The following is a 27,974-nucleotide window of genomic DNA, read 5'->3' as shown; positions in this document are numbered from 1 at the left end:
TAAATATATATATTTATATATAAATATATATATTTATATATTATAAATATATAATTGTATATAAATATATATATATGTAATTATTTATATATAATTATATATACGTAATTATTTATATATAATCATATATATAAATAATTATATATAATATAAATATATATAATGTATATTTATAATTATATATATTATAAATATATATACGTTATTATTTATATATAATTATATATAAATCATATATATAATGATTTATATGTATATAATTATATATACATATAAATAATTATGTATGTATATATATATATTTATCTACTGCAGCCTGCAGTAGATAAATATATATATATACATACATATACCTGCTGGTCGGATCTGTCTCTGCAGTAGACAGCAGACAGACAGCGCCCTCTGCTGGTCGGATCTGTCTCTGCAGTAGACAGCAGACAGACAGCGCCCTCTGCTGGTCGGATCTGTCTCTGCAGTAGACAGCAGACAGACAGCGCCCTCTGCTGGTCGGATCTGTCTCTGCAGTAGACAGCAGACAGACAGCGCCCTCTGCTGGTCGGATCTGTCTCTGCAGTAGACAGCAGACAGACAGCGCCCCCTGCTGGTCGGATCTGTCTCTGCAGTAGACAGCAGACAGACAGCGCCCTCTGCTGGTCGGATCTGTCTCTGGTTCTTTGGGGGATTTCCTGGGCGGAAGCAGCGGAGGGGGTTTCCAGTGTGATCAGTTTCTCTCCGCTGGATCTGAACTGATCCCAGAGATTCCTCTCTCACTGACACACAACCGACAGAACCGACAGAACCGGAGAGCCCTGAACCCGAACCCGAACCCGAACCTGAACCCGGACCATGAGGAGTCCGCCTGAGGCCCGGAGGCTCAGCGGCAGCGGCAGGTTGACGGTTTGAATCCCGGAGAGGAGCCGAGCCGACGAGCTGCTGAGCTGTGGACCGCGGAGGAGATTCATGTGAGTCCCACACCCACTAGAACCCACTAGAACCTCAGTAGAGCCTCACTAGAGCCTCAGTAGAGCCTCAGTAGAGCCTCAGTAGAACCTCAGTAGAGCCTCAGTAGAGCCTCACTAGAGCCTCAGTAGAGCCTCAGTAGAGCCTCAGTAGAGCCTCAGTAGAACCTCAGTAGAGCCTCAGTAGAACCTCAGTAGAGCCTCAGTAGAACCTCAGTAGAGCCTCAGTAGAACCTCAGTAGAGCCTCAGTAGAACCTCAGTAGAACCTCAGTAGAGCCTCAGTAGAACCTCAGTAGAGCCTCAGTAGAACCTCAGTAGAGCCTCAGTAGAACCTCAGTAGAGCCTCACTAGAGCCTCAGTAGAACCTCAGTAGAGCCTCAGTAGAACCTCAGTAGAACCTCACTAGAGCCTCAGTAGAGCCTCAGTAGAACCTCAGTAGAGCCTCAGTAGAACCTCAGTAGAGCCTCAGTAGAACCTCAGTAGAGCCTCAGTAGAACCTCAGTAGAGCCTCACTAGAGCCTCAGTAGAACCTCAGTAGAGCCTCACTAGAGCCTCAGTAGAACCTCAGTAGAGCCTCAGTAGAACCTCAGTAGAGCCTCACTAGAGCCTCAGTAGAACCTCAGTAGAGCCTCAGTAGAACCTCAGTAGAGCCTCAGTAGAACCTCAGTAGAACCTCACAGGGCTGATAGAACAACATGTTAGCTCTACACAACAGATGCTACAGCTAGCCGTGTGCGTGTGCGCGTGTGTGTGTGTGCGCGTGTGCGAGTTTACACTAAAATAATCTATTGAACAGAGAAACAAGAAGCTAGAGGAGCTAACAGTGTTAGCATTAGCATCAGTGTGTTTATAACTGATCAATCAGACCTGAGGAATCAAACTCAGAGGATCAGATCAGGATCAGACCTGAGGAATCAAACTCAGAGGATCAGATCATAATCAATCAGACCTGAGGAATCAAACTCAGAGGATCAGATCATAATCAATCAGACCTGAGGAATCAAACTCAGAGATCAGATCATAATCAATCAGACCTGAGGAATCAAACTCAGAGGATCAGATCATAATCAATCAGACCTGAGGAATCAAACTCAGAGGATCAGATCATAATCAATCAGACCTGAGGAATCAAACTCAGAGGATCAGATCAGGATCAGACCTGAGGAATCAAACTCAGAGGATCAGATCAGGATCAGACCTGAGGAATCAAACTCAGAGATCAGATCATAATCAATCAGACCTGAGGAATCAAACTCAGAGATCAGATCATAATCAATCAGACCTGAGGAATCAAACTCAGAGGATCAGATCATAATCAATCAGACCTGAGGAATCAAACTCAGAGGATCAGATCATAATCAATCAGACCTGAGGAATCAAACTCAGAGGATCAGATCATAATCAATCAGACCTGAGGAATCAAACTCAGAGGATCAGATCATAATCAATCAGACCTGAGGAATCAAACTCAGAGGATCAGATCAGGATCAGACCTGAGGAATCAAACTCAGAGGATCAGATCAGGATCAGACCTGAGGAATCAAACTCAGAGATCAGATCATAATCAATCAGACCTGAGGAATCAAACTCAGAGGATCAGATCAGGATCAGACCTGAGGAATCAAACTCAGAGGATCAGATCATAATCAATCAGACCTGAGGAATCAAGCTCAAGAGATCAGATCATAATCAATCAGACCTGAGGAATCAAACTCAGAGATCAGATCAGGATCAGACCTGAGGAATCAAACTCAGAGGATCAGATCATAATCAATCAGACCTGAGGAATCAAACTCAGAGGATCAGATCATAATCAATCAGACCTGAGGAATCAAGCTCAAGAGATCAGATCATAATCAATCAGACCTGAGGAATCAAACTCAGAGATCAGATCATAATCAATCAGACCTGAGGAATCAAACTCAGAGATCAGATCATAATCAATCAGACCTGAGGAATCAAACGCAGAGGATCAGATCATAATCAATCAGACCTGAGGAATCAAACTCAGAGATCAGATCATAATCAATCAGACCTGAGGAATCAAACTCAGAGATCAGATCATAATCAATCAGACCTGAGGAATCAAACTCAGAGGATCAGATCAGGATCAGACCTGAGGAATCAAACTCAGAGGATCAGATCATAATCAATCAGACCTGAGGAATCAAGCTCAAGAGATCAGATCATAATCAATCAGACCTGAGGAATCAAACTCAGAGATCAGATCATAATCAATCAGACCTGAGGAATCAAACTCAGAGGATCAGATCAGGATCATTAAAGGGGCAGTTATTATTACTGAACAGACGAGTCATTTTATTCTTCTTCATTTAAATGTTAATCTGCTGTTTACTATCTGACCACGTCTTTATTTTATTTTATTATGAATTAAATGATCTATTTATGTACCAGATTAGCCGAACCCTACGACCCCTACAACCCCTACGATGACCCCTATGACCCCTACAACCCCTACGACGACCCCTACGACGACCCCTACGACCCCTACGACGACCCCTACGACGACCCCTACAACCCCTACGACGACCCCTACGACGACCCCTAAAACGACCCCTACGACGACCCCTAAAACGACCCCTACGACGACCCCTACGACGACCCCTACGACGACCCATACGATCCCTAAAACGACCCCTACTACGACCCCTACGACGACCCCTATGACCCCTACGATCCCTACAACCCCTACAACGACCCCTACGACCCCTACGACGACCCATACGATCCCTAAAACGACCCCTACTACGACCCCTACGACGACCCCTACGACGACCCCTACGACCCCTACGACGACCCCTACCACCCCTAAAGACGACCCCTCCGATCCCTACGACGACTTTGTTCACCTCATGTTCTGTTTCATGACTTGGTTGCGGGCTAAAGTTGCAGGTCTAAATGTTGTTAGCTGGAGGCTAACCAACGACTGGACGCCCCTCCGGGAGTCCGGATGGCCCCGCCCCTCTGCTGGGCCCCGCCCCTCTGCTGGGCCCCGCCCCTCTGCTGGGCTCCACTGAGCATGTGCAGACAGCGTCATTAACTCCTCCCTCCTCCCCCCTCAGGTCATGTCAGCGGGGAGGAGTGCTGACGGGAGGGAGGTGCAGATTCCCCTCCAGCAGGTGGCGCCCTCCCTGACCACGCCCCTCTCAGTGGCCCTGCCCTCTCACCGTCAAGCCAATCCCTGGCCTCCGAGTGACCCCGCCGCTTCACAAGGTAAACACCCACATCATCATCAGCTGGGCCCAGCGCTGCACTGTGATTGGCCCACAGCTGTGTTCATTAACTGGCTACAGGACCAATCATCTGAGTGTGTCTCTGTGTCCAGCTGAACTCAGGTGTGTCTCTGTGTCCTCAGGTGTCCCTGCAGGTTTCCTGCCTCTTCACGGAGGATTCAGAGACGACTTCGTAGAGACTCCAGAAGCCAAGTACTGCTGCGAGGCCTGCAGGCTGGTCCTGTGTCAGCCCCGCCAGACCGAGTGTGGACACCGCTTCTGTCAGAGCTGCATCAACGACGTCCTCAGGTGAGACAAAGACAAAGACAGGTGGACAGAAAGTGGTCTCCAGGTGTGTGTGTGTGTGTGTCTGTCCTCACCAGGACGCCCGGTGTCCGTCTCCTCTTCTCCGTCCTCACCAGAACTCTTGGTGTCCGTCTCCTCTTCTCCGTCCTCACCAGGACGCCCGGTGTCCGTCTCCTCTTCTCCGTTCTCACCAGGACGCTCGGCGTCCATCTCTTCTTCTCCGTCCTCGTGCTCGTCCAGGTGCCCATCCAGGTACTCGTCCAGGTACTCGTCCATGTGCTCGTCCAGGTGCTCGTCCTGGTGCTCGTCCAGGTGCTCGTCCTTTTGCCCGTCCAGGTGCTTGTCCTGGTGCTCGTCCAGGTGCTCGTCCTTTTGCCCGTCCAGGTGCTTGTCCTGGTGCTCGTCCAGGTGCTCTTCCTTTTGCCCGTCCAGGTGCTTGTCCTGGTGCTCGTCCAGGTGCTCGTCCTTTTGCTCGTCCTTGTGCCCGTCCAGGTGCTCTTCCTTTTGCCCGTCCAGGTGCTCGTCCTGGTGCCCGTCCAGGTGCTCGTCCTTTGCCCGTCCAGGTGCTCGTCCTTGTGCCCGTCCAGGTGCTTGTCCAGGTGCCCATCCAGGTGCCCTTCCAGGTGCTCGTCCAGGTCCCCGTCCAGGTGCTCGTCCAGGTGCCCGTCCAGGTGCTCGTCCAGGTGCTCGTCCGGGTGCCCGTCCAGGTGCTCGTCCTTGTGCCCGTCCAGGTGCTTGTCCAGCTGCTCGTCCTTGTGCCCTTCCAGGTGCTCGTCCGGGTGCTCGTCCAGGTGCTCGTCCAGGTGCCCTTCCGGGTGCCCTTCCGGGTGCCCTTCCGGGTGCTCGTCCGGGTGCTCGTCCAGGTGCTCGTCCAGGTGCTTGTCCAGGTGCCCTTCCAGGTGCCCGTCCGGGTGCTCGTCCAGGTGTTTGAGATCTCCTGTCAGGACTACTGCGTCTCATTCTCTGCAAACATGGCAGCAGCAGCTCCTTTACAGCACCAGGGAGGCGGTCCAGGTGCTCGTTCAGGTGCTTGTTCAGGTCCTCGCTCTGCGTGCCTGTCAAGGTGCTCGTCCAGGTGTTTGAGATCTGCCAGGACTACGGCGTCTCCCTCGTCGTTGCTCATCTATTCTATCGCAGACTAAAGAACACCATTCATACGACACGTCAACAACCCTCGCTAGAACTTTCTCATGTCCTGTTTAAAACAAAACAAAGTCTCGTCTCTGAATTCTCGTCTCTCGTCTCTTTGTTTATAAGTGATACGTTCCCAGGTGTGAATGATGTCAGGCTCTCGCCCGTCGGTGGCCTGACCAGCAGTTGTGTCTTCAGCTGAATCAGTAACGCTCTGTCCTCTGTCCTCCTGCAGTCATCCCAACCCGGTATGTCCGGCTGACATGGAGCCTCTGTTCAAAGACAAGGTGGGCAGGAAGTGACATCACAGCAGAGATCAAGTTGTCATTAATTATTGATTGATTATTAGTCGGTCGCTAAAGCTCTCGTTGTTTATGTTTCAGATCTTCAGAGACGTTTGCTGCCAACGGGAGATCATGGCGCTGAAGGTTTACTGTCGCAGTGAAAATAACGGGTGTCAGGAGCAGATGAGTCTGCAGCAGATACCTGTGAGTCACCCGGCAACAGACAGTCCTGCTCTCTGATTGGCTGTAGGGCGTGCTATATAATGTGTCTCTCACTTGTCTGTCTGTAGGACCACCTGAATGTGTGTCCCTTCTTCGAGGTTCCCTGTCCGTTGGGTAAATGTAAAGAACGAATGATGAGGAAAGAGATCCCCGACCACCTGAGCTGGAAATGTAAACACAGAGAGACCAGCTGCGAGTTCTGCACGACCAAGATGCCCCTGACTGACCTGCCGGTACTTCATGACATCACTGCTGACCAACGGGCAGTTAGACCAGCTTCAGTTCTTGGGACTAGTTGTAGAGGTCTGGGGACTAGTTGGGGACTAGTTGTAGAGGTCTGGGGACTAGTTGAAGAGGACTAGGGACTAGTTGTAGATGTCTGGGGACTAGTTGTAGAGGTCTGGGGACTAGTTGAAGAGGTCTAGGGACTAGTTGTAGAGGTCTGGGGACTAGTTGAAGAGGTCTAGGGACTAGTTGAAGAGGTCTTGGGACTAGTTGAAGAGGTCTAGGGACTAGTTGTAGAGGTCTGGGGACTAGTCGTAGAGGTCTGGGGACTAGTTGAAGAGGTCTGGGGACTAGTTGAAGAGGTCTGGGGACTAGTTGTAGAGGTCTAGGGACTAGTTGTAGATGTCTCGGGACTAGTTTTAGAGGTCTGGGGACTAGTTGTAGAGGTCTAGGGACTAGTTGTAGAGGTCTCGGGACTAGTTGAAGAGGTCTAGGGACTAGTTGAAGAGGTCTGGGGACTAGTTGTAGAGGTCTGGGGACTAGTTGTAGAGGTCTGGGGACTATATGTAGAGGTCTGGGGACTAGTTGCAGAGGTCTGGGGACTATATGTAGAGGTCTGGGGACTAGTTGTAGATGTCTAGGGACTAGTTGTAGAGGTCTAGGGACTAGTTTTAGAGGTCTAGGGACTAGTCGTAGAGGTCTAGGGACTAGTCGTAGAGGTCTAGGGACTAGTTGTAGAGGTCTAGGGACTAGTTGTAGAGGTCTAGGGACTAACATAAAGTGTCTGTTTTCAGAAGCACAAAGAGACGGTGTGTCCAGCGTTCCCGGTGTCGTGTCCAAACCACTGCTCCTTCTCCTCCCTTCCCCGGAGCGAGGTACTGGTCCAGTTCTGGTTCTGTGTTTCAGCTGTTTAATGACTGACTCTGATTGGTTGGTTCTGTGTTTCAGCTGTCCAGTCACCAACACGACTGTCCCAAAGCTCAGGTGAGCTGTCAGTTCCACTGCTACGGCTGTACCTTCAAGGTAACTACACAGTACTACAGTATGTACAGTATGTACAGTATGTGCAGTACTTCAGTATGTACAGTATGTACAGTACTACAGTATATGCAGTATGTGCATTATGTACAGTATATACAGTATGTACAGTACTGCAGTATGTGCATTATGTACAGTAGGTACAGTACTACAGTATGTGCAGTATGTGCATTATGTACAGTATGTGCAGTATGTACAGTATGTACAGTACTACAGTATATGCAGTATGTGCAGTATGTACAGTATGTACAGTACTACAGTATATGCAGTATGTGCAGTATGTACAGTACTACAGTATATGCAGTATGTGCAGTGTGTACAGTATATACAGTATGTGCAGTATGTACATCATGTACAGTATATGCAGTATGTACAGTATATACAGTATGTGCAGTATGTACATTATGTGCAGTATGTACATTATGTGCAGTATGCACATTATGTGCAGTATGTGCAGTATGTGCAGTATGCGCATTATGTGCAGTATGTGCAGTATGTGCAGTATGTGCATTATGTGCAGTATGTGCAGTATGTGCAGTATGTGCATTATGTGCAGTGTGTGCAGTATGCGCATTATGTGCAGTATGTGCATTATGTGCAGTATGTGCAGTATGTGCAGTATGTGCAGTATGTGCATTATGTGCAGTATGTGCAGTATGTGCAGTATGTGCATTATGTGCAGTATGTGCATTATGTGCAGTATGTGCATTATGTGCAGTATGTGCATTATGTGCAGTATGTGCAGTATGTGCAGTATGTGCAGTATGTGCATTATGTGCAGTATGTGCAGTATGTGCAGTATGTGCATTATGTGCAGTATGTGCAGTATGTGCATTATGTACATTATGTCCAGTATGTACATTATGTCCAGTATGTCCATTATGTACAGTATATACAGTATGTACAGTACTGCAGTATGTGCAGTATGTGCAGTATGTACAGTATGTACATTATGTACAGTACTGCAGTATGTGCATTATGTGCATTACGTGCAGTATGTGCAGTATGTACATTATGTGCAGTATGTACATTATGTGCAGTATGTGCATTACGTGCAGTACGTGCATTACGTGCAGTACGTGCATTACGTGCAGTACGTGCATTACGTGCAGTATGTGCAGTATGTACAGTATATACAGTATATACAGTACGTGCTGTATGTACAGTATGTACAGTATATACAGTATATACAGTACGTGCTGTATGTACAGTATGTACATAATGTACATTATGTGCAGTATGTACAGTATGTACAGTATATACAGTATATACAGTACGTGCTGTATGTACAGTATGTACATAATGTACATTATGTGCAGTACATACAGTACATGCTGTATGTACAGTATATACAGTACGTGCTGTATGTACAGTATGTACATAATGTACATTATGTGCAGTACATACAGTACGTGCTGTATGTACAGTATATACAGTACGTGCTGTATGTACAGTATGTACATAATGTACATTATGTGCAGTACATACAGTACGTGCTGTATGTACAGTATATACAGTATGTACATTATGAACATTATGTACAGTATGTGCAGTATGTGCATTATGTGCATTATGTACAGTATATACAGTATGTACATTATGAACATTATGTACAGTATGTGCAGTATGTACATTATGTGCATTATGTGCAGTATGTACAGTATATACAGTATGTGTAGTACATACATTACGTGCTGTATGTACAGTATATACAGTATGTACATTATGAACATTATGTACAGTATGTGCAGTATGTACATTATGTGCAGTATGTACAGCATATGCAGTATGTACATTATGTGCAGTATGTACAGCATATGCAGTATGTACATTATCAACATTATGTACAGTATGTGCAGTATGTACATTATGTACAGTATGTGCAGTATGTACAGTATGTACATTATGAACATTATGTACAGTATGTACATTATGAACATTATGTACAGTATGTACATTATGTGCTGTATGTACAGTATGTACATTATGTGCAGTATGTACAGTATGTACATTATGAACATTATGTACAGTATGTACATTATGAACATTATGTACAGTATGTACATTATGTGCTGTATGTACAGTATGTACATTATGTGCTGTATGTACAGTATGTACATTATGTGCAGTATGTACAGTATGTACATTATGAACATTATGTACAGTATGTACATTATGAACATTATGTACAGTATGTACATTATGAACATTATGTACAGTATGTACATTATGAACATTATGTACAGTATGTACAGTAGTATATATACCATATATACTGTATACACTGTGTCAGTGGGTCAACTGTGTGGACTGTGTTTCTTGGTGTTTCAGGGTTTGAACCAGGACATGAGGCAACATGAGTCCACCTTTGCAGCCGAACACCTGAGAATGATGGCCAGCAGAAACTCCACGTTAGAGAACAAGGTAACCGTAGCAACCAGACTGAGGTAACCGTAGCAACCAGACTGAGGTAACCGTGGCAGCGGTCTGGGGAGAGGTCTGGGGACTAGTTGTAGAGGTCTGGGGACTAGTTGGGGACTAGTTGAAGAGGTCTGGGGACAAATTGTAGAGGTCTGGGGACAAATTGTAGAGGTCTGGGGACTAGTTGCAGAGGTCTGGGGACTAGTTGTAGATGTCTGGGGACTAGTTGCAGAGGCCTGGGGACTAGTTGCAGAGGTCTGGGGACGAGTTGCAGAGGCCTGGGGACTAGTTGCAGAGTTCTGGAGACTAGTTGTAGATGTCTGGGGACTAGTTGCAGAGGCCTGGGGACTAGTTGCAGAGGTCTGGGGACGAGTTGCAGAGGCCTGGGGACGAGTTGCAGAGGTCTGGGGACTAGTTGCAGAGGCCTGGGGACTAGTTGCAGAGGTCTGGGGACTAGTTGTAGATGTCTGGGGACTAGTTGCAGAGGCCTGGGGACTAGTTGCAGAGGTCTGGGGACTAGTTGCAGAGGCCTGGGGACTAGTTGCAGAGGCCTGGGGACTAGTTGCAGAGTTCTGGGGACTAGTTGCAGAGGCCTGGGGACTAGTTGCAGAGTTCTGGGGACTAGTTGCAGAGGTCTGGGGACTAGTTGCAGAGGTCTGGGGACTAGTTGAAGAGGTCTGGGGACTAGTTGCAGAGGCCTGGGGACTAGTTGCAGAGGTCTGGGGACTAGTTGCAGAGGCCTGGGGACTAGTTGTAGATGTCTGGGGACTAGTTGCAGAGGTCTGGGGACTAGTTGAAGAGGTCTGGGGACTAGTTGCAGAGGTCTGGGGACTAGTTGAAGAGGTCTGGGGACTAGTTGCAGAGGCCTGGGGACTAGTTGCAGAGGTCTGGGGACTAGTTGCAGAGGTCTGGGGACTAGTTGCAGAGGCCTGGGGACTAGTTGTAGATGTCTGGGGACTAGTTGCAGAGGCCTGGGGACTAGTTGCAGAGGTCTGGGGACTAGTTGCAGAGGCCTGGGGACTAGTTGCAGAGTTCTGGGGACTAGTTGCAGAGGCCTGGGGACTAGTTGCAGAGTTCTGGGGACTAGTTGCAGAGGTCTGGGGACTAGTTGTAGATGTCTGGGGACTAGTTGTAGAGGTCTAGGGACTAGTTGCAGAGGTCTGGGGACTAGTTGTAGATGTCTTGGGACTAGTTGCAGAGGTCTGGGGACTAGTTGCAGAGGCCTGGGGACTAGTTGCAGAGTTCTGGGGACTAGTTGCAGAGGCCTGGGGACTAGTTGCAGAGTTCTGGGGACTAGTTGCAGAGGTCTGGGGACTAGTTGTAGATGTCTGGGGACTAGTTGCAGAGGCCTGGGGACTAGTTGCAGAGGTCTGGGGACGAGTTGCAGAGGCCTGGGGACTAGTTGCAGAGTTCTGGGGACTAGTTGTAGATGTCTGGGGACTAGTTGCAGAGGCCTGGGGACTAGTTGCAGAGGTCTGGGGACGAGTTGCAGAGGCCTGGGGACGAGTTGCAGAGGTCTGGGGACTAGTTGCAGAGGCCTGGGGACTAGTTGCAGAGGTCTGGGGACTAGTTGTAGATGTCTGGGGACTAGTTGCAGAGGCCTGGGGACTAGTTGCAGAGGTCTGGGGACTAGTTGCAGAGGCCTGGGGACTAGTTGCAGAGTTCTGGGGACTAGTTGCAGAGGCCTGGGGACTAGTTGCAGAGTTCTGGGGACTAGTTGCAGAGGTCTGGGGACTAGTTGCAGAGGTCTGGGGACTAGTTGAAGAGGTCTGGGGACTAGTTGCAGAGGTCTGGGGACTAGTTGAAGAGGTCTGGGGACTAGTTGCAGAGGCCTGGGGACTAGTTGCAGAGGTCTGGGGACTAGTTGCAGAGGTCTGGGGACTAGTTGCAGAGGCCTGGGGACTAGTTGTAGATGTCTGGGGACTAGTTGCAGAGGCCTGGGGACTAGTTGCAGAGGTCTGGGGACTAGTTGCAGAGGTCTGGGGACTAGTTGCAGAGGTCTGGGGACTAGTTGCAGAGTTCTGGGGACTAGTTGCAGAGGCCTGGGGACTAGTTGCAGAGTTCTGGGGACTAGTTGCAGAGGTCTGGGGACTAGTTGCAGAGGTCTGGGGACTAGTTGCAGAGTTCTGGGGACTAGTTGCAGAGGCCTGGGGACTAGTTGCAGAGGTCTGGGGACTAGTTGTAGAGGTCTAGGGACTAGTTGCAGAGGTCTGGGGACTGTCTGTCTGTCTCACACCGTTTTCCCCCCGACTATGTTAAAGCGCTATATAAATCCAATATATTATTAGTTGCAGAGGTCTAGGTCTGGGGACAAATTGTAGAGGTCTGGGGACTAGTTGGGGACTAGTTGTAGAGGTCTGGGGACCAGTTGGGGACCAGTTGTAGAGGTCTGGGGACAAATTGTAGAGGTCTGGGGACTAGTTGGGGACTAGTTGCAGAGGTCTGGGGACTAGTTGCAGAGGTCTGGGGACTAGTTGGGGACTAGTTGTAGAGGTCTGAGGACCAGTTGGGGACCAGTTGTAGAGGTCTGGGGACAAATTGTAGAGGTCTGGGGACTAGTTGGGGACTAGTTGCAGAGGTCTGGGGACTAGTTGCAGAGGTCTGGGGACTAGTTGGGGACTAGTTGTAGAGGTCTGGGGACCAGTTGGGGACTAGTTGTAGAGGTCTGGGGACCAGTTGGGGACTATTTGCAGAGGTCTGGGGACCAGTTGGGGACTAGTTGTAGAGGTCTGGGGACCAGTTGGGGACTAGTTGCAGAGGTCTGGGGACTAGTTGGGGACCAGTTGTAGAGGTCTGGGGACCACTTGGGGACTAGTTGTAGAGGTCTGGGGACTAGTTGGGGACCAGTTGTAGAGGTCTGGGGACAAATTGTAGAGGTCTGGGGACTATTTGGGGACCAGTTGTAGAGGTCTGGGGACAAATTGTAGAGGTCTGGGGACAAATTGTAGAGGTCTGGGCACTAGTTGGGGACCAGTTGTAGAGGTCTGGGGACCAGTTGGGGACCAGTTGTAGAGGTCTGGGGACAAATTGTAGAGGTCTGGGGACTATTTGGGGACCAGTTGTAGAGGTCTGGGGACAAATTGTAGAGGTCTGGGGACAAATTGTAGAGGTCTGGGCACTAGTTGGGGACCAGTTGTAGAGGTCTGGGGACCAGTTGGGGACCAGTTGTAGAGGTCTGGGGACAAATTGTAGAGGTCTGGGGACTATTTGGGGACTAGTTGTAGAGGTCTGGGGATCAGTTGGGGACCAGTTGTAGAGTTCTGGGGACCAGTTGGGGACTAGTTGAAGAGGTCTGGGGACAAATTGTAGAGGTCTGGGGACAAATTGTAGAGGTCTTGGGACTAGTTGGGGACTAGTTGCAGAGGTCTGGGGACTAGTTGTAGAGGTCTGGGGACTAGTTGTAGAGGTCTGGGGACTAGTTGCAGAGGTCTGGGGACTAGTTGTAGATGTCTGGGGACTAGTTGCAGAGGTCTGGGGACTAGTTGCAGAGGTCTAGGGACTAGTTGTAGAGGTCTGGGGACTAGTTGAAGAGGTCTGGGGACTAGTTGTAGAGGTCTGGAGACTAGTTGAAGAGGTCTGGGGACTAGTTGAAGAGGTCTGGGGACTAGTTGTAGATGTCTGGGGACTAGTTGCAGAGGTCTGGGGACTAGTTGAAGAGGTCTGGGGACTAGTTGTAGATGTCTGGGGACTAGTTGCAGAGGTCTGGGGACTAGTTGAAGAGGTCTGGGGACTAGTTGAAGAGGTCTGGGGACTAGTTGTAGATGTCTGGGGACCCTGTTGTAGAGGTCTGGGGACTAGTTGTAGATGTCTGGGGACTAGTTGCAGAGGTCTGGGGACTAGTTGTAGATGTCTGGGGACTAGTTGCAGAGGTCTGGGGACTAGTTGCAGAGGTCTGGGGACTAGTTGCAGAGGTCTGGGGACTAGTTGTAGATGTCTGGGGACTAGTTGCAGAGGTCTGGGGACTAGTTGTAGAGGTCTGGGGACTAGTTGTAGAGGTCTGGGGACTAGTTGCAGAGGTCTGGGGACTAGTTGTAGATGTCTAGGGACTAGTTTAGGACTAGTTGCAGAGGTCTGGGGACAAGTTGGGGACTAGTTGCAGAGGTCTGGGGACCAGTTGGGGACCAGTTGTAGAGGTCTGGGGACCAGTTGGGGACCAGTTGTAGAGGTCTGAGGACCAGTTGGGGACCAGTTGTAGAGGTCTGAGGACCAGTTGGGGACCAGTTGTAGAGGTCTGGGGACCAGTTGTAGCGGTCCAGTGTGACTGATCGGTGAGTGTCTTCCAGGTGGAGGACATTAAAGGGGAGCTGTTGGAGAGGTATAAGGTGCTTCCTGCTCTCAGCAGTCGACTGTCTGAACTGGAGAACCAGAGTGACGAGCTGAGAGAGAAGAACCGTCAGATGGAGCAGAAACTGGCCACCATGCAGGTAATACTTTAATCCTCTGTCCCCCCTCTGAACTCTCAACCTGTCCCTCCTCTGAACCTGGATCATGTCTCTCTTCCTGTAGAAACTGATGAGCTCTCACTCAGAGAAGCTCCTGGAGGTGGAGCTGGAGCTTCGTTCTCTCCGTGTGCTCAGAGATGAGGTGGAGAACCTGAGAGGAACACTGGAGAACGTCCGGACCAGACTGAACACTCTGGAACAAGGGGGACGCAGCGGGACTGGGTCCACAACGCACACTCTGGGTCAGAACACACACACTGGGGATGGGTCTGGAGACTAGTTGTAGAGGTCAGGGGACTAGTTGCAGAGGTCTGGGGACTAGTAGTAGAGGTCTGGGGACTAGTTGCAGAGGTCTGGGGACTAGTTGCAGAGGTCTAGGGACTAGTTGCAGAGGTCTGGGGACTAGTAGTAGAGGTCTGGGGACTAGTTGTAGGGGTCTAGGGTCTTGTTGTAGAGGTCTAGGGACTAGTTGTAGAGGTCAGGGGACTAGTTGCAGAGGTCTGGGGACTAGTAGTAGAGGTCTGGGGACTAGTTGTAGGGGTCTAGGGTCTTGTTGTAGAGGTCTAGGGACTAGTTGTAGAGGTATAGGGACTAGTTGTAGAGGTATAGGGACTAGTTGTAGAGGTCTGGGGACTAGTTGTAGAGGTCTGGGGACTAGTTGTAGAGGTCTGGGGACTAGTTGTAGGGGTCTAGGGACTAGTTGTAGAGGTCTGGGGACTAGTTGTAGAGGTCTGGGGACTAGTTGTAGAGGTCTGGGGACTAGTTGTAGGGGTCTAGGGACTAGTTGTAGAGGTCTAGGGATTAGTTGTAGAGGTCTGAGGACTTGTTGTAGAGGTCTGGGGACTAGTTGTAGGGGTCTAGGGACTAGTTGTAGAGGTCTAGGGATTAGTTGTAGAGGTCTGAGGACTTGTTGTAGGGGTCTAGGGACTTGTTGTAGAGGTCTGGGGACTAGTTGTAGGGGTCTAGGGACTAGTTGTTGAGGTCTAGGGATTAGTTGTAGAGGTCTGGGGACTAGTTGCAGGGGTCTAAGGACTTGTTGTAGAGGTCTAGGGACTAGTTGTAGAGGTCTGAGGACTAGTTGCAGAGGTCTGGGGACTAGTTGTAGAGGTCTAGGGACTTGTTATAGAGGTCTGAGGACTAGTTGCAGGGGTCTAGGGACTAGTTGTAGGGGTCTAGGGACTTGTTGTAGAGGTCTAGGGACTTGTTGTAGGGGTCTAGGGACTTGTTGTAGGGGTCTAGGGACTTGTTGTAGAGGTCTAGGGACTTGTTGTATGGGTCTAGGGACTTGTTGTAGGGGTCTAGGATCTTGTTGTAGGGGTCTAGGGACTTGTTGTAGAGGTCTAGGGACTTGTTGTAGTGGTCTAGGGACTTATAGGGGTCTAGGGACTAGTTGTAGAGGTCTAGGGAGTTGTAGAGGTCTAGGGACTTGTTGTAGGGGTCTAGGGACTTGTTGTAGAGGTCTAGGGACTTGTTGTATGGGTCTAGGGACTTGTTGTAGGGGTCTAGGGACTTGTTGTAGAGGTCTAGGGAGTTGTTGTAGGGGTCTAGGGACTTGTAGGGGTCTAGGGACTTGTTGTAGGGGTCTAGGGTCTTGTTGTAGAGGTCTAGGGACTTGTTGTAGGGGTCTAGGGACTTGTTGTAGAGGTCTAGGGACTTGTTGTAGAGGTCTAGGGACTTGTTGTATGGGTCTAGGGACTTGTTGTAGGGGTCTAGGGACTTGTAGGGGTCTAGGGACTTGTTGTAGGGGTCTAGGGTCTTGTTGTAGGGGTCTAGGGACTTGTTGTAGAGGTCTAGGGACTTGTTGTAGGGGTATAGGGACTTGTTGTAGAGGTCTAGGGACTTGTTGTAGGGGTCTAGGGACTTGTTGTCGGGGTATAGGGACTTGTTGTAGAGGTCTAGGGACTTGTTGTAGAGGTCTAGGGACTTGTTGTAGGGGTATAGGGACTTGTTGTAGAGGTCTAGGGACTTGTTGTAGGGGTCTAGGGACTTGTTGTAGAGGTCTAGGGACTTGTTGTATGGGTCTAGGGACTTGTTGTAGGGGTCTAGGGTCTTGTTGTAGGGGTCTAGGGACTTGTTGTAGAGGTCTAAGGACTTGTTGTATAGGTCTAAGGACTTGTTGTAGAGGTCTAGGGACTTGTTGTAGGGGTATAGGGACTTGTTGTAGAGGTCTAGGGACTTGTTGTAAGGGTCTAGGGACTTGTTGTCGGGGTATAGGGACTTGTTGTAGAGGTCTAGGGACTTGTTGTAGGGGTCTAGGGACTTGTTGTAGAGGTCTAGGGACTTGTTGTAGAGGTCTAGGGACTTGTTGTCGGGGTATAGGGACTTGTTGTAGGGGTCTAGGGACTTGTTGTAGAGGTCTAGGGACTTGTTGTCGGGGTATAGGGACTTGTTGTAGAGGTCTAGGGACTTGTTGTAGGGGTCTAGGGACTTGTTGTAGAGGTCTAGGGACTTGTTGTAGGGGTCTAGGGACTTGTTGTAGAGGTCTAGGGACTTGTTGTAGGGGTCTAGGGACTTGTTGTAGAGGTCTAGGGACTTGTTGTCGGGGTATACGGACTGGGGAATAATGTATATTGATCTCTGCAGCATCCCTGGAGACTCAGCTGAATAGACATGACGACATGCTGAGTGTCCACGAGATCCGATTGGCCGACATGGACCTGCGGTTCCAGGTGCTAGAGACGGCGAGTTACAACGGGACTCTAATTTGGAAGATCCGTGACTACAAGAGACGGAAACAGGAAGCGGTGGCGGCGAAGACACTGTCGCTCTACTCACAGCCGTTTTACACCGGATACTTCGGGTACAAGATGTGCGCCCGCGTCTACCTAAACGGAGATGGCATGGGAAAGGGGACGCACCTGTCACTGTTTTTCGTGGTGATGAGGGGCGAGTACGACGCCCTGTTGCCCTGGCCCTTCAAACAGAAGGTACTGACTAGTTACTGACTGGTTTACTGACTAGTTACTGACTCGTTACTGACTAGTTTGCTGACTAGTTACTGACTCGTTACTGACTCGTTACTGACTAATTTGCTGACTAGTTACTGACTCGTTACTGACTGGTTTGCTGACTAGTTACTGACTCGTTACTGACTGGTTTACTGACAAGTTACTGACTAGTTTACTGACAGGTTACTGACTGGTTTACTGACTGGTTACTGACTGATTTACTGACTGGTTTACTGACAGGTTACTGACTGGTTTACTGACTGGTTTACTGACTAGTTACTGACTGGTTACTGACTGGTTTACTGACTGGTTTACTGACTCGTTACTGACTGGTGTACTGACTAGTTACTGACTGGTTACTGACTTGTTTACTGACTGGTTTACTGACTAGTTACTGACTGGTTTACTTACAGGTTACTGACTGGTTTACTGACTAGATACTGACTGGTTTACTGACTAGTTACTGACTAGTTTACTGACTGGTTACTGACTGGTTTACTGACTGGTTTACTGACTAGCTACTGACTGGTTACTGAATTGTTTACTGACTGGTTTACTGACTAGTTACTGACTGGTTTACTGACAGGTTACTGACTGGTTTACTGACTGGTTTACTTACAGGTTACTGACTGGTTTACTGACTGGTTTACTGACTGGTTACTGACTGGTTTACTGACTTGTTACTGACTGGTTTACTGACTGGTTACTGACTGGTTTACTGACTGGTTTACTGACTCGTTACTGACTGGTTTACTGACTAGTTACTGACTGGTTTACTGACTCGTTACTGACTGGTATACTGACTCGTTACTGACTGGTTTACTGACTAGTTACTGACTAGTTACTGACTGGTTACTGACTTGTTTACTGACTGGTTTACTGACTAGTTACTGACTGGTTTACTGACTGGTTTACTGACTGGTTACTGACTTGTTTACTGACTGGTTTACTGACTGGTTTACTGACTGGTTTACTGACTGGTTTACTTACAGGTTACTGACTGGTTTACTGACTGGTTTACTGACTGGTTACTGACTGGTTTACTGACTCGTTACTGACTGGTTTACTGACTGGTTACTGACTGGTTACTGACTGGTTTACTGACTGGTTTACTGACTGGTTACTGACTGGTTTACTGACTCGTTACTGACTGGTTTACTGACTCGTTACTGACTGGTTTACTGACTGGTTTACTGACTAGTTACTGACTGGTTTACTGACTAGTTACTGACTTGTTACTGACTAGTTTGCTGACAGGTTACCGACTGGTTTACTGACTGGTTTACTGACTAGTTACTTACTGGTTACTGACTGGTTTACTGACTGGTTTACTGACTCGTTACTGACTGGTGTACTGACTAGTTACTGACTGGTTACTGACTTGTTTACTGACTGGTTTACTGACTAGTTACTGACTGGTTTACTTACAGGTTACTGACTGGTTTACTGACTAGTTACTGACTGGTTTACTGACTGGTTTACTGACTAGATACTGACTGGTTTAATGACTAGTTACTGACTAGTTACTGACTGGTTACTGACTGGTTTACTGACTGGTTTACTGACTATTTACTGACTGGTTTACCGACTGGTTTACTGACTGGTTTACTTACAGGTTACTGACTGGTTTACTGACTGGTTTACTGACTAGTTACTGACTGGTTACTGACTGGTTTACTGACTGGTTTACTGACTAGTTACTGACTGGTTTACTGACTGGTTTACTGACTAGTTACTGACTCGTTACTGACTGGTTTACTGACTAGTTACTGACTAGTTACTGACTGGTTTACTGACTAGTTACTGACTAGTGTACTGACTAGTTACTGACTGGTTTACTGACTGGTTTACTGACTGGTTTACTGACTAGTTACTGACTGGTTTACCGACTGGTTTACCGACTGGTTTACTTACAGGTTACTGACTGGTTTACTGACTGGTTTACTGACTCGTTACTGACTGGTTTACTGACTGGTTTACTGACTGGTTTACTGACTCGTTACTGACTGGTTTACTGACTGGTTTACTGACTCGTTACTGACTGGTTTACTGACTAGTTACTGACTGGTTTACTGACTAGTTACTGACTGGTTACTGACTGGTTTACTGACTGGTTTACTGACTAGTTACTGACTGGTTTACTGACTAGTTACTGACTGGTTTACTGACTGGTTTACTGACTAGTTACTGACTGGTTACTGACTTGTTTACTGACTGGTTTACTGACTGGTTTACTGACTGGTTTACTTACAGGTTACTGACTGGTTTACTGACTGGTTTACTGACTGGTTACTGACTGGTTTACTGACTCGTTACTGACTGGTTTACTGACTGGTTACTGACTGGTTACTGACTGGTTTACTGACTGGTTTACTGACTGGTTACTGACTGGTTTACTGACTCGTTACTGACTGGTTTACTGACTCGTTACTGACTGGTTTACTGACTGGTTTACTGACTAGTTACTGACTGGTTTACTGACTAGTTACTGACTTGTTACTGACTAGTTTGCTGACAGGTTACCGACTGGTTTACTGACTGGTTTACTGACTAGTTACTTACTGGTTACTGACTGGTTTACTGACTGGTTTACTGACTCGTTACTGACTGGTGTACTGACTAGTTACTGACTGGTTACTGACTTGTTTACTGACTGGTTTACTGACTAGTTACTGACTGGTTTACTTACAGGTTACTGACTGGTTTACTGACTAGTTACTGACTGGTTTACTGACTGGTTTACTGACTAGATACTGACTGGTTTACTGACTAGTTACTGACTAGTTTACTGACTGGTTACTGACTGGTTTACTGACTGATTTACTGACTAGTTACTGACTGGTTACTGACTGGTTTACTGACTGGTTTACTGACTAGTTACTGACTGGTTTACCGACTGGTTTACTGACTGGTTTACTTACAGGTTACTGACTGGTTTACTGACTGGTTTACTGACTGGTTACTGACTGGTTTACTGACTGGTTTACTGACTAGTTACTGACTGGTTTACTGACTGGTTTACTGACTAGTTACTGACTCGTTACTGACTGGTTTACTGACTAGTTACTGACTAGTTACTGACTGGTTTACTGACTAGTTACTGACTAGTGTACTGACTAGTTACTGACTGGTTTACTGACTGGTTTACTGACTAGTTACTGACTGGTTTACCGACTGGTTTACTGACTGGTTTACTTACAGGTTACTGACTGGTTTACTGACTGGTTTACTGACTCGTTACTGACTGGTTTACTGACTGGTTTACTGACTGGTTTACTGACTCGTTACTGACTGGTTTACTGACTGGTTTACTGACTCGTTACTGACTGGTTTACTGACTAGTTACTGACTGGTTTACTGACTAGTTACTGACTCGTTACTGACTGGTTTACTGACTCGTTACTGACTGGTTTACTGACTAGTTACTGACTGGTTTACTGACTAGTTACTGACTCGTTACTGACTGGTTTGCTGACTGGTTACTGACTGGTTACTGACTGGTTTACTGACTGGTTTACTGACTGGTTTACTGACTGGTTTACTGACTAGTTACTGACTGGTTACTGACTGGTTTACTGACTGGTTTACTGACTGGTTACTGACTGGTTTACTGACTAGTTACTGACTCGTTACTGACTGGTTTACTGACTGGTTTACTGACTGGTTTACTGACTAGTTACTGACTGGTTTACCGACTGGTTTACTTACAGGTTACTGACTGGTTTACTGACTGGTTACTGACTGGTTTACTGACTCGTTACTGACTGGTTTACTGACTGGTTTACTGACTGGTTTACTGACTCGTTACTGACTGGTTTACTGACTGGTTTACTGACTCGTTACTGACTGGTTAACTGACTAGTTACTGACTGGTTTACTGACTATTTACTGACTCGTTACTGACTGGTTTACTGACTCGTTACTGACTGGTTTACTGACTAGTTACTGACTAGTTACTGAATAGTTACTGACTGGTTTACTGACTAGTTACTGACTGGTTTACTGACTAGTTACTGACTCGTTACTGACTAGTTTGCTGACTGGTTACTGACTGGTTACTGACTGGTTTACTGACTGGTTTACTGACTGGTTACTGACTGGTTTACTGACTGGTTTACTGACTCGTTACTGACTGATTTACTGACTCGTTACTGACTGGTTTACTGACTGGTTTACTGACTAGTTACTGACTGGTTTACTGACTAGTTACTGACTCGTTACTGACTGGTTTGCTGACTAGTTACTGACTTGTTACTGACTAGTTTACTGACAGGTTACTGACTGGTTTACTGACTGGTTTACTGACTAGTTACTGACTGGTTACTGACTGGTTTACTGACTGGTTTACTGACTGGTTACTGACTGGTTTACTGATTAGTTACTGACTCGTTACTGACTGGTTTACTGACTCGTTACTGACTGGTTTACTGACTAGTTACTGACTGGTTTACTGACTAGTTACTGACTCGTTACTGACTGGTTTGCTGACTAGTTACTGACTTGTTACTGACTAGTTTACTGACAGGTTACTGACTGGTTTACTGACTGGTTTACTGACTAGTTACTGACTGGTTACTGACTGGTTTACTGACTGGTTTACTGACTCGTTACTGACTGGTGTACTGACTAGTTACTGACTGGTTACTGACTTGTTTACTGACTTGTTTACTGACTAGTTACTGACTGGTTTACTTACAGGTTACTGACTGGTTTACTGACTAGTTACTGACTGGTTTACTGACTGGTTTACTGACTAGATACTGACTGGTTTACTGACTAGTTACTGACTGGTTACTGACTTGTTTACTGACTGGTTTACTGACTAGTTACTGACTGGTTTACCGACTGGTTTACTGACTGGTTTACTTACAGGTTACTGACTGGTTTACTGACTAGTTACTGACTGGTTACTGACTGGTTTACTGACTAGTTACTGACTGGTTTACTGACTAGTTACTGACTCGTTACTGACTGGTTTACTGACTAGTTACTGACTAGTTACTGACTGGTTTACTGACTAGTTACTGACTAGTGTACTGACTAGTTACTGACTGGTTTACTGACTGGTTTACTGACTGGTTTACTGACTAGTTACTGACTGGTTTACCGACTGGTTTACTTACAGGTTACTGACTGGTTTACTGACTGGTTACTGACTGGTTTACTGACTCGTTACTGACTGGTTTACTGACTGGTTTACTGACTGGTTTACTGACTCGTTACTGACTGGTTTACTGACTGGTTTACTGACTCGTTACTGACTGGTTTACTGACTAGTTACTGACTGGTTTACTGACTATTTACTGACTCGTTACTGACTGGTTTACTGACTCGTTACTGACTGGTTTACTGACTAGTTACTGACTGGTTTACTGACTCGTTACTGACTGGTTTGCTGACTAGTTACTGACTGGTTTACTGACTGGTTTACTGACTCGTAACTGACTGGTTTACTGACTAGTTACTGACTAGTTACTGACTGGTTTACTGACTAGTTACTGACTAGTGTACTGACTAGTTACTGACTGGTTTACTGACTGGTTTACTGACTGGTTTACTGACCGGTTTACTGGCTAGTTACTGACTAGTTACTGACTAGTTACTGACTAGTAACTGACTAGTTACTGACTAGTTACTGACTCGTTACTGACTGGTTTACTGACTCGTTACTGACTAGTTACTGACTAGTTACTGACTAGTTACTGACTCGTTACTGACTGGTTTACTGGCTAGTTACTGACTAGTTACTGACTAGTTACTGACTAGTTAATGACTCGTTACTGACTCGTTACTGACTGGTTTACTGACTAGTTACTGACTCGTTACTGACTGGTTTACTGACTCGTTACTGACTAGTTACTGACTAGTTACTGACTAGTTACTGACTCGTTACTGACTGGTTTACTGACTCGTTACTGACTGGTTTACTGGCTAGTTACTGACTAGTTACTGACTAGTTACTGACTAGTTAATGACTCGTTACTTACTCGTTACTGACTGGTTTACTGACTAGTTACTGACTCGTTACTGACTGGTTTACTGACTAGTTACTGACTCGTTACTGACTGGTTTACTGACTGGGTATAAGACACTAACCAGTCGTTTTAAGCATTCTGTGTAGCTGAGTCTTCTGTTGTTCTGGGGCCAAAACAATCCTGACGGACTGTCTGTCTGTTAGGTGACTCTGATGCTGATGGACCAGGGTCCGTTGAGGAAACACTTGGGGGACGCCTTTAAGCCTGATCCAAACAGCAGTAGCTTCAGACGTCCTGCAGCAGAGATGAATATTGCCTCCGGCTGTCCTCTATTTGTGTCTCAGAGTGTCCTGGAGACCGGTAGCTACATCAGAGACGACACCATCTTCATCAAGGTGAGGATACTCAACTCCGGGGCCTAGTTCGAGAGGTGTAGGGACTAGTTATAAAGGTCTAAGGACTAGTTCTAGAGGTGTAGGGACTAGTTATAAAGATCTAAGGACTAGTTCTAGAGGTGTAGGGACTAGTTATAAAGATCTAAGGACTAGTTCTAGAGGTGTAGGGACTAGTTATAAAGATCTAAGGACTAGTTCTAGAGGTGTAGGGACTAGTTCTAGAGGTGTAGGGACTAGTTATAAAGATCTAAGGACTAGTTCTAGAGGTGTAGGGACTAGTTATAAAGGTCTAAGGACTAGTTCTAGAGGTGTAGGGACTAGTTATAAAGATCTAAGGACTAGTTCTAGAGGTGCAGGGACTAGTTCTAGAGGCCTAAGGACTAGTTCTAGAGGCCTAAGGACTAGTTCTAGAGGCCTAAGGACTAGTTCTAGAGGTGTAGGGACTAGTCTCAGAGGTCTAGAGACTAGTTCTAGAGGTGTAGGGACTAGTTCTAGAGGCCTAAGGCCTAGTTCTAGAGGTCTAGGGACTAGTTATAGAGGTCTAAGGACTAGTTCTAGAGGTGCAGGGACTAGTTCTAGAGGCCTAAGGACTAGTTCTAGAGGCCTAAGGACTAGTTCTAGAGGTGTAGGGACTAGTTATAAAGATCTAAGGACTAGTTCTAGAGGTGCAGGGACTAGTTCTAGAGGCCTAAGGACTAGTTCTAGAGGTGTAGGGACTAGTCTCAGAGGTCTAGAGACTAGTTCTAGAGGTCTAGGGACTAGTTCTAGAGGTGTAGGGACTAGTTCTAGAGGCCTAAGGACTAGTTCTAGAGGCCTAAGGACTAGTTCTAGAGGCCTAAGGACTAGTTCTAGAGGCCTAAGGACTAGTTCTAGAGGTGTAGGGACTAGTCTCAGAGGTCTAGAGACTAGTTCTAGAGGTGTAGGGACTAGTTCTAGAGGCCTAAGGACTAGTTCTAGAGGCGTAGGGACTAGTCTCAGGTCTAGGGACTAGTCTCAGAGGTCTAGAGACTAGTTCTAGAGGTCTAGGGACTAGTTCTAGAGGTGTAGGGACTAGTTCTAGAGGCCTAAGGACTAGTTCTAGAGGCGTAGGGACTAGTCTCAGGTCTAGGGACTAGTCTCAGAGGTCTAGAGACTAGTTCTAGAGGTCTAGGGACTAGTTCTAGAGGTCTAGGGACTAGTTCTAGAGGTGTAGGGACTAGTTGTAGAGGACTAAGGACTAGTTCTAGAGGCCTAAGGACTAGTTCTAGAGGTGCAGGGACTAGTTCTAGAGGCCTAAGGACTAGTTCTAGAGGTGTAGGGACTAGTCTCAGAGGTCTAGAGACTAGTTCTAGAGGTGTAGGGACTAGTTTTAGAGGCCTAAGGACTAGTTCTAGAGGCCTAAGGACTAGTTCTAGAGGCCTAAGGACTAGTTCTAGAGGCCTAAGGACTAGTTCTAGAGGTGTAGGGACTAGTCTCAGAGGTCTAGAGACTAGTTCTAGAGGTGTAGGGACTAGTTCTAGAGGCCTAAGGACTAGTTCTAGAGGTCTAGGGACTAGTTATAGAGGTCTAAGGACTAGTTCTAGAGGTGCAGGGACTAGTTCTAGAGGCCTAAGGACTAGTTCTAGAGGCCTAAGGACTAGTTCTAGAGGTGTAGGGACTAGTTATAAAGATCTAAGGACTAGTTCTAGAGGTGCAGGGACTAGTTCTAGAGGCCTAAGGACTAGTTCTAGAGGTGTAGGGACTAGTCTCAGAGGTCTAGAGACTAGTTCTAGAGGTCTAGGGACTAGTTCTAGAGGTGTAGGGACTAGTTCTAGAGGCCTAAGGACTAGTTCTAGAGGCCTAAGGACTAGTTCTAGAGGCCTAAGGACTAGTTCTAGAGGCCTAAGGACTAGTTCTAGAGGTGTAGGGACTAGTCTCAGAGGTCTAGAGACTAGTTCTAGAGGTGTAGGGACTAGTTCTAGAGGCCTAAGGACTAGTTCTAGAGGCGTAGGGACTAGTCTCAGGTCTAGGGACTAGTCTCAGAGGTCTAGAGACTAGTTCTAGAGGTCTAGGGACTAGTTCTAGAGGTGTAGGGACTAGTTCTAGAGGCCTAAGGACTAGTTCTAGAGGCGTAGGGACTAGTCTCAGGTCTAGGGACTAGTCTCAGAGGTCTAGAGACTAGTTCTAGAGGTCTAGGGACTAGTTCTAGAGGTCTAGGGACTAGTTCTAGAGGTGTAGGGACTAGTTGTAGAGGACTAAGGACTAGTTCTAGAGGCCTAAGGACTAGTTCTAGAGGTGCAGGGACTAGTTCTAGAGGCCTAAGGACTAGTTCTAGAGGTGTAGGGACTAGTCTCAGAGGTCTAGAGACTAGTTCTAGAGGTGTAGGGACTAGTTCTAGAGGCCTAAGGACTAGTTCTAGAGGCCTAAGGACTAGTTCTAGAGGCCTAAGGACTAGTTCTAGAGGTGTAGGGACTAGTCTCAGAGGTCTAGAGACTAGTTCTAGAGGTGTAGGGACTAGTTCTAGATACCTAAGGACTAGTTCTAGAGGCGTAGGGACTAGTCTCAGGTCTAGGGACTAGTCTCAGAGGTCTAGAGACTAGTTCTAGAGGTGTAGGGACTAGTTCTAGAGGTGTAGGGACTAGTTCTAGAGGCGTAGGGACTAGTCTCAGAGGTCTAGAGACTAGTTCTAGAGGTCTAGGGACTAGTTCTAGAGGTGTAGGGACTAGTTCTAGAGGCCTAAGGACTAGTTCTAGAGGTCTAGGGACTAGTTCTAGAGGTGTAGGGACTAGTTCTAGAGGCCTAAGGACTAGTTCTAGAGGTGTAGGGACTAGTTCTAGAGGTGTAGGGACTAGTCTCAGAGGTCTAGAGACTAGTTCTAGAGGTGTAGGGACTAGTTCTAGAGGCCTAAGGACTAGTTCTAGAGGCCTAAGGACTAGTTCTAGAGGCCTAAGGACTAGTTCTAGAGGTGTAGGGACTAGTCTCAGAGGTCTAGAGACTAGTTCTAGAGGTGTAGGGACTAGTTCTAGAGGCCTAAGGACTAGTTCTAGAGGCGTAGGGACTAGTCTCAGAGGTCTAGAGACTAGTTCTAGAGGTCTAGGGACTAGTTCTAGAGGCCTAAGGACTAGTTCTAGAGGCCTAAGGACTAGTTCTAGAGGCCTAAGGACTAGTTCTAGAGGTGTAGGGACTAGTCTCAGAGGTCTAGAGACTAGTTCTAGAGGTGTAGGGACTAGTTCTAGAGGCCTAAGGACTAGTTCTAGAGGTCTAGGGACTAGTTCTAGAGGTGTAGGGACTAGTTCTAGAGGCCTAAGGACTAGTTCTAGAGGCCTAAGGACTAGTTCTAGAGGTGTAGGGACTAGTCTCAGAGGTCTAGGGACTAGTTGTAGAGGACTAGGGACTAGTTGGGGACTAGTCTCAGAGGTCTAAGGACTAGTCTCAGAGGTCTAGGGACTAGTCTCAGAGGTCTAGGGACTAGTTGGGGACTAGTCTCAGAGGTCTAGGGACTAGTTGTAGAGGACTAGGGACTAGTTGGGGACTAGTCTCAGACTAGTTAGGTCTGCTTGGTTGAAGAACTAATCGCTATCTGTGTTGATGGGTTTGGCAGGTTACCGTGGATACCTCCGACCTTCCTGACCCGTGACATTGTGAACGCTCTGACCTCTGACCTCTGACCTCGCCGGTCTGAGATCTATTCACCTGTCTACGCCCAGTAGAGCAAAGGATGCTGGGAAGGATCCGTGACGATGGAGGAGGCTCATCTATCCGATCGCTACGCCGACAGAAGAGAAGAAGAAGAGTCCGACAGGAAGCAGCCAATCAGAGACCAGGGGGCGGGGCTTCTTCTGATGGACTACAGAACAGTGTGTGTGTGTGTGTGAATGGATCAGTGTTGCCATGACATCACCATGGTGATGTCACTTAGAGCCAACATGGCCGCTGCAGCGAATCGTTGTTGCTGCTCATTACTGATGCCGTGCATCGAGCTTCACTTCCTGTTTATACCTGTTTACCAAGGCATGCTGGGAAATCCACTGCAGCCACAGAGGAGCTCAGGAAACCAGACCGGACCAGAACAGACCTGTGAGACCAGTACAGACCAGTACAGACCAGTACAGACCAGTACAGACCAAACCAGACCCAGAACAGACCTGTGAGACCAGTACAGACCAGTACAGACAAGTACAGACTAAACCAGACCCAGAACAGACCTGTGAGACCAGTACAGACCAGTACAGACCAGTACAGACCAGTACAGACCCAGAACAGACCAGAACAGACCTGAACAGACCTGTAAGACCCAGAACAGACCAGAACAGACCTGAACAGACCTGTAAGGGATGGGGGGTCTGGTTTAGGGGAGGATCATGGATGGGGGGTCAGGTTTAGGGGAGGATCATGGATGGGGGGTCAGGTTTAGGGGAGGATCATGGATGGGGGGT

The 27,974-nt window shown here is 47.4% G+C and overlaps 2 protein-coding genes across 6 annotated transcripts in view; both read left to right on the top strand.

The window, feature by feature from the left end:
* The first annotated feature begins 662 nt into the window (after positions 1-662).
* LOC141763674 (TNF receptor-associated factor 3-like) overlaps positions 663-27,974 on the top strand; it is a 27,562-nt gene continuing 250 nt past the window's right edge. Inside the window, exons 1-15 of one of the 5 annotated variants that reach the window (XR_012593114.1) lie at positions 663-962; positions 4,044-4,194; positions 4,337-4,502; positions 5,866-5,917; positions 6,014-6,118; positions 6,205-6,369; positions 7,156-7,236; positions 7,310-7,384; positions 9,731-9,823; positions 14,104-14,244; positions 14,327-14,504; positions 16,846-17,189; positions 23,389-23,580; positions 27,140-27,654; positions 27,731-27,974. The exon at positions 27,731-27,974 is cut by the window's right edge and continues 250 nt beyond it. Coding sequence is in view for 1 of the 5 variants with exons in the window: in XM_074628238.1 (XP_074484339.1) it covers positions 4,047-4,194; positions 4,337-4,502; positions 5,866-5,917; positions 6,014-6,118; positions 6,205-6,369; positions 7,156-7,236; positions 7,310-7,384; positions 9,731-9,823; positions 14,104-14,244; positions 14,327-14,504; positions 16,846-17,189; positions 23,389-23,580; positions 27,140-27,175 (1,776 nt within the window). In the remaining 4 variants the exon portion in view is untranslated. Of the gene's footprint in view, positions 963-4,043; positions 4,195-4,336; positions 4,503-5,865; positions 5,918-6,013; positions 6,119-6,204; positions 6,370-7,155; positions 7,237-7,309; positions 7,385-9,730; positions 9,824-14,103; positions 14,245-14,326; positions 14,505-16,845; positions 17,190-23,388; positions 23,581-27,139 lie in introns of all 5 variants that reach the window. The other 4 variants (XR_012593113.1, XR_012593115.1, XR_012593116.1 and 1 more) reach the window with 4 other exon arrangements.
* Positions 10,137-12,297, top strand: LOC141763675 (uncharacterized). The gene is made up of 4 exons (XM_074628239.1): positions 10,137-10,150; positions 10,950-10,957; positions 10,998-12,175; positions 12,229-12,297. The coding sequence occupies exons 1-3, from the start codon at positions 10,137-10,139 to the stop codon at positions 12,011-12,013; spliced, it is 1,038 nt and encodes a 345-aa protein (XP_074484340.1). The 3' UTR covers positions 12,014-12,175; positions 12,229-12,297.

The sequence above is a fragment of the Sebastes fasciatus genome, unplaced genomic scaffold (assembly GCF_043250625.1).
Source record: "Sebastes fasciatus isolate fSebFas1 unplaced genomic scaffold, fSebFas1.pri Scaffold_25, whole genome shotgun sequence".
Classification (NCBI taxonomy): Eukaryota; Metazoa; Chordata; class Actinopteri; order Perciformes; family Sebastidae; genus Sebastes; species Sebastes fasciatus.
The sequence above is the reverse complement of the archived record's forward strand: the minus strand, read 5'-3'. Positions and strand labels throughout refer to the sequence as shown.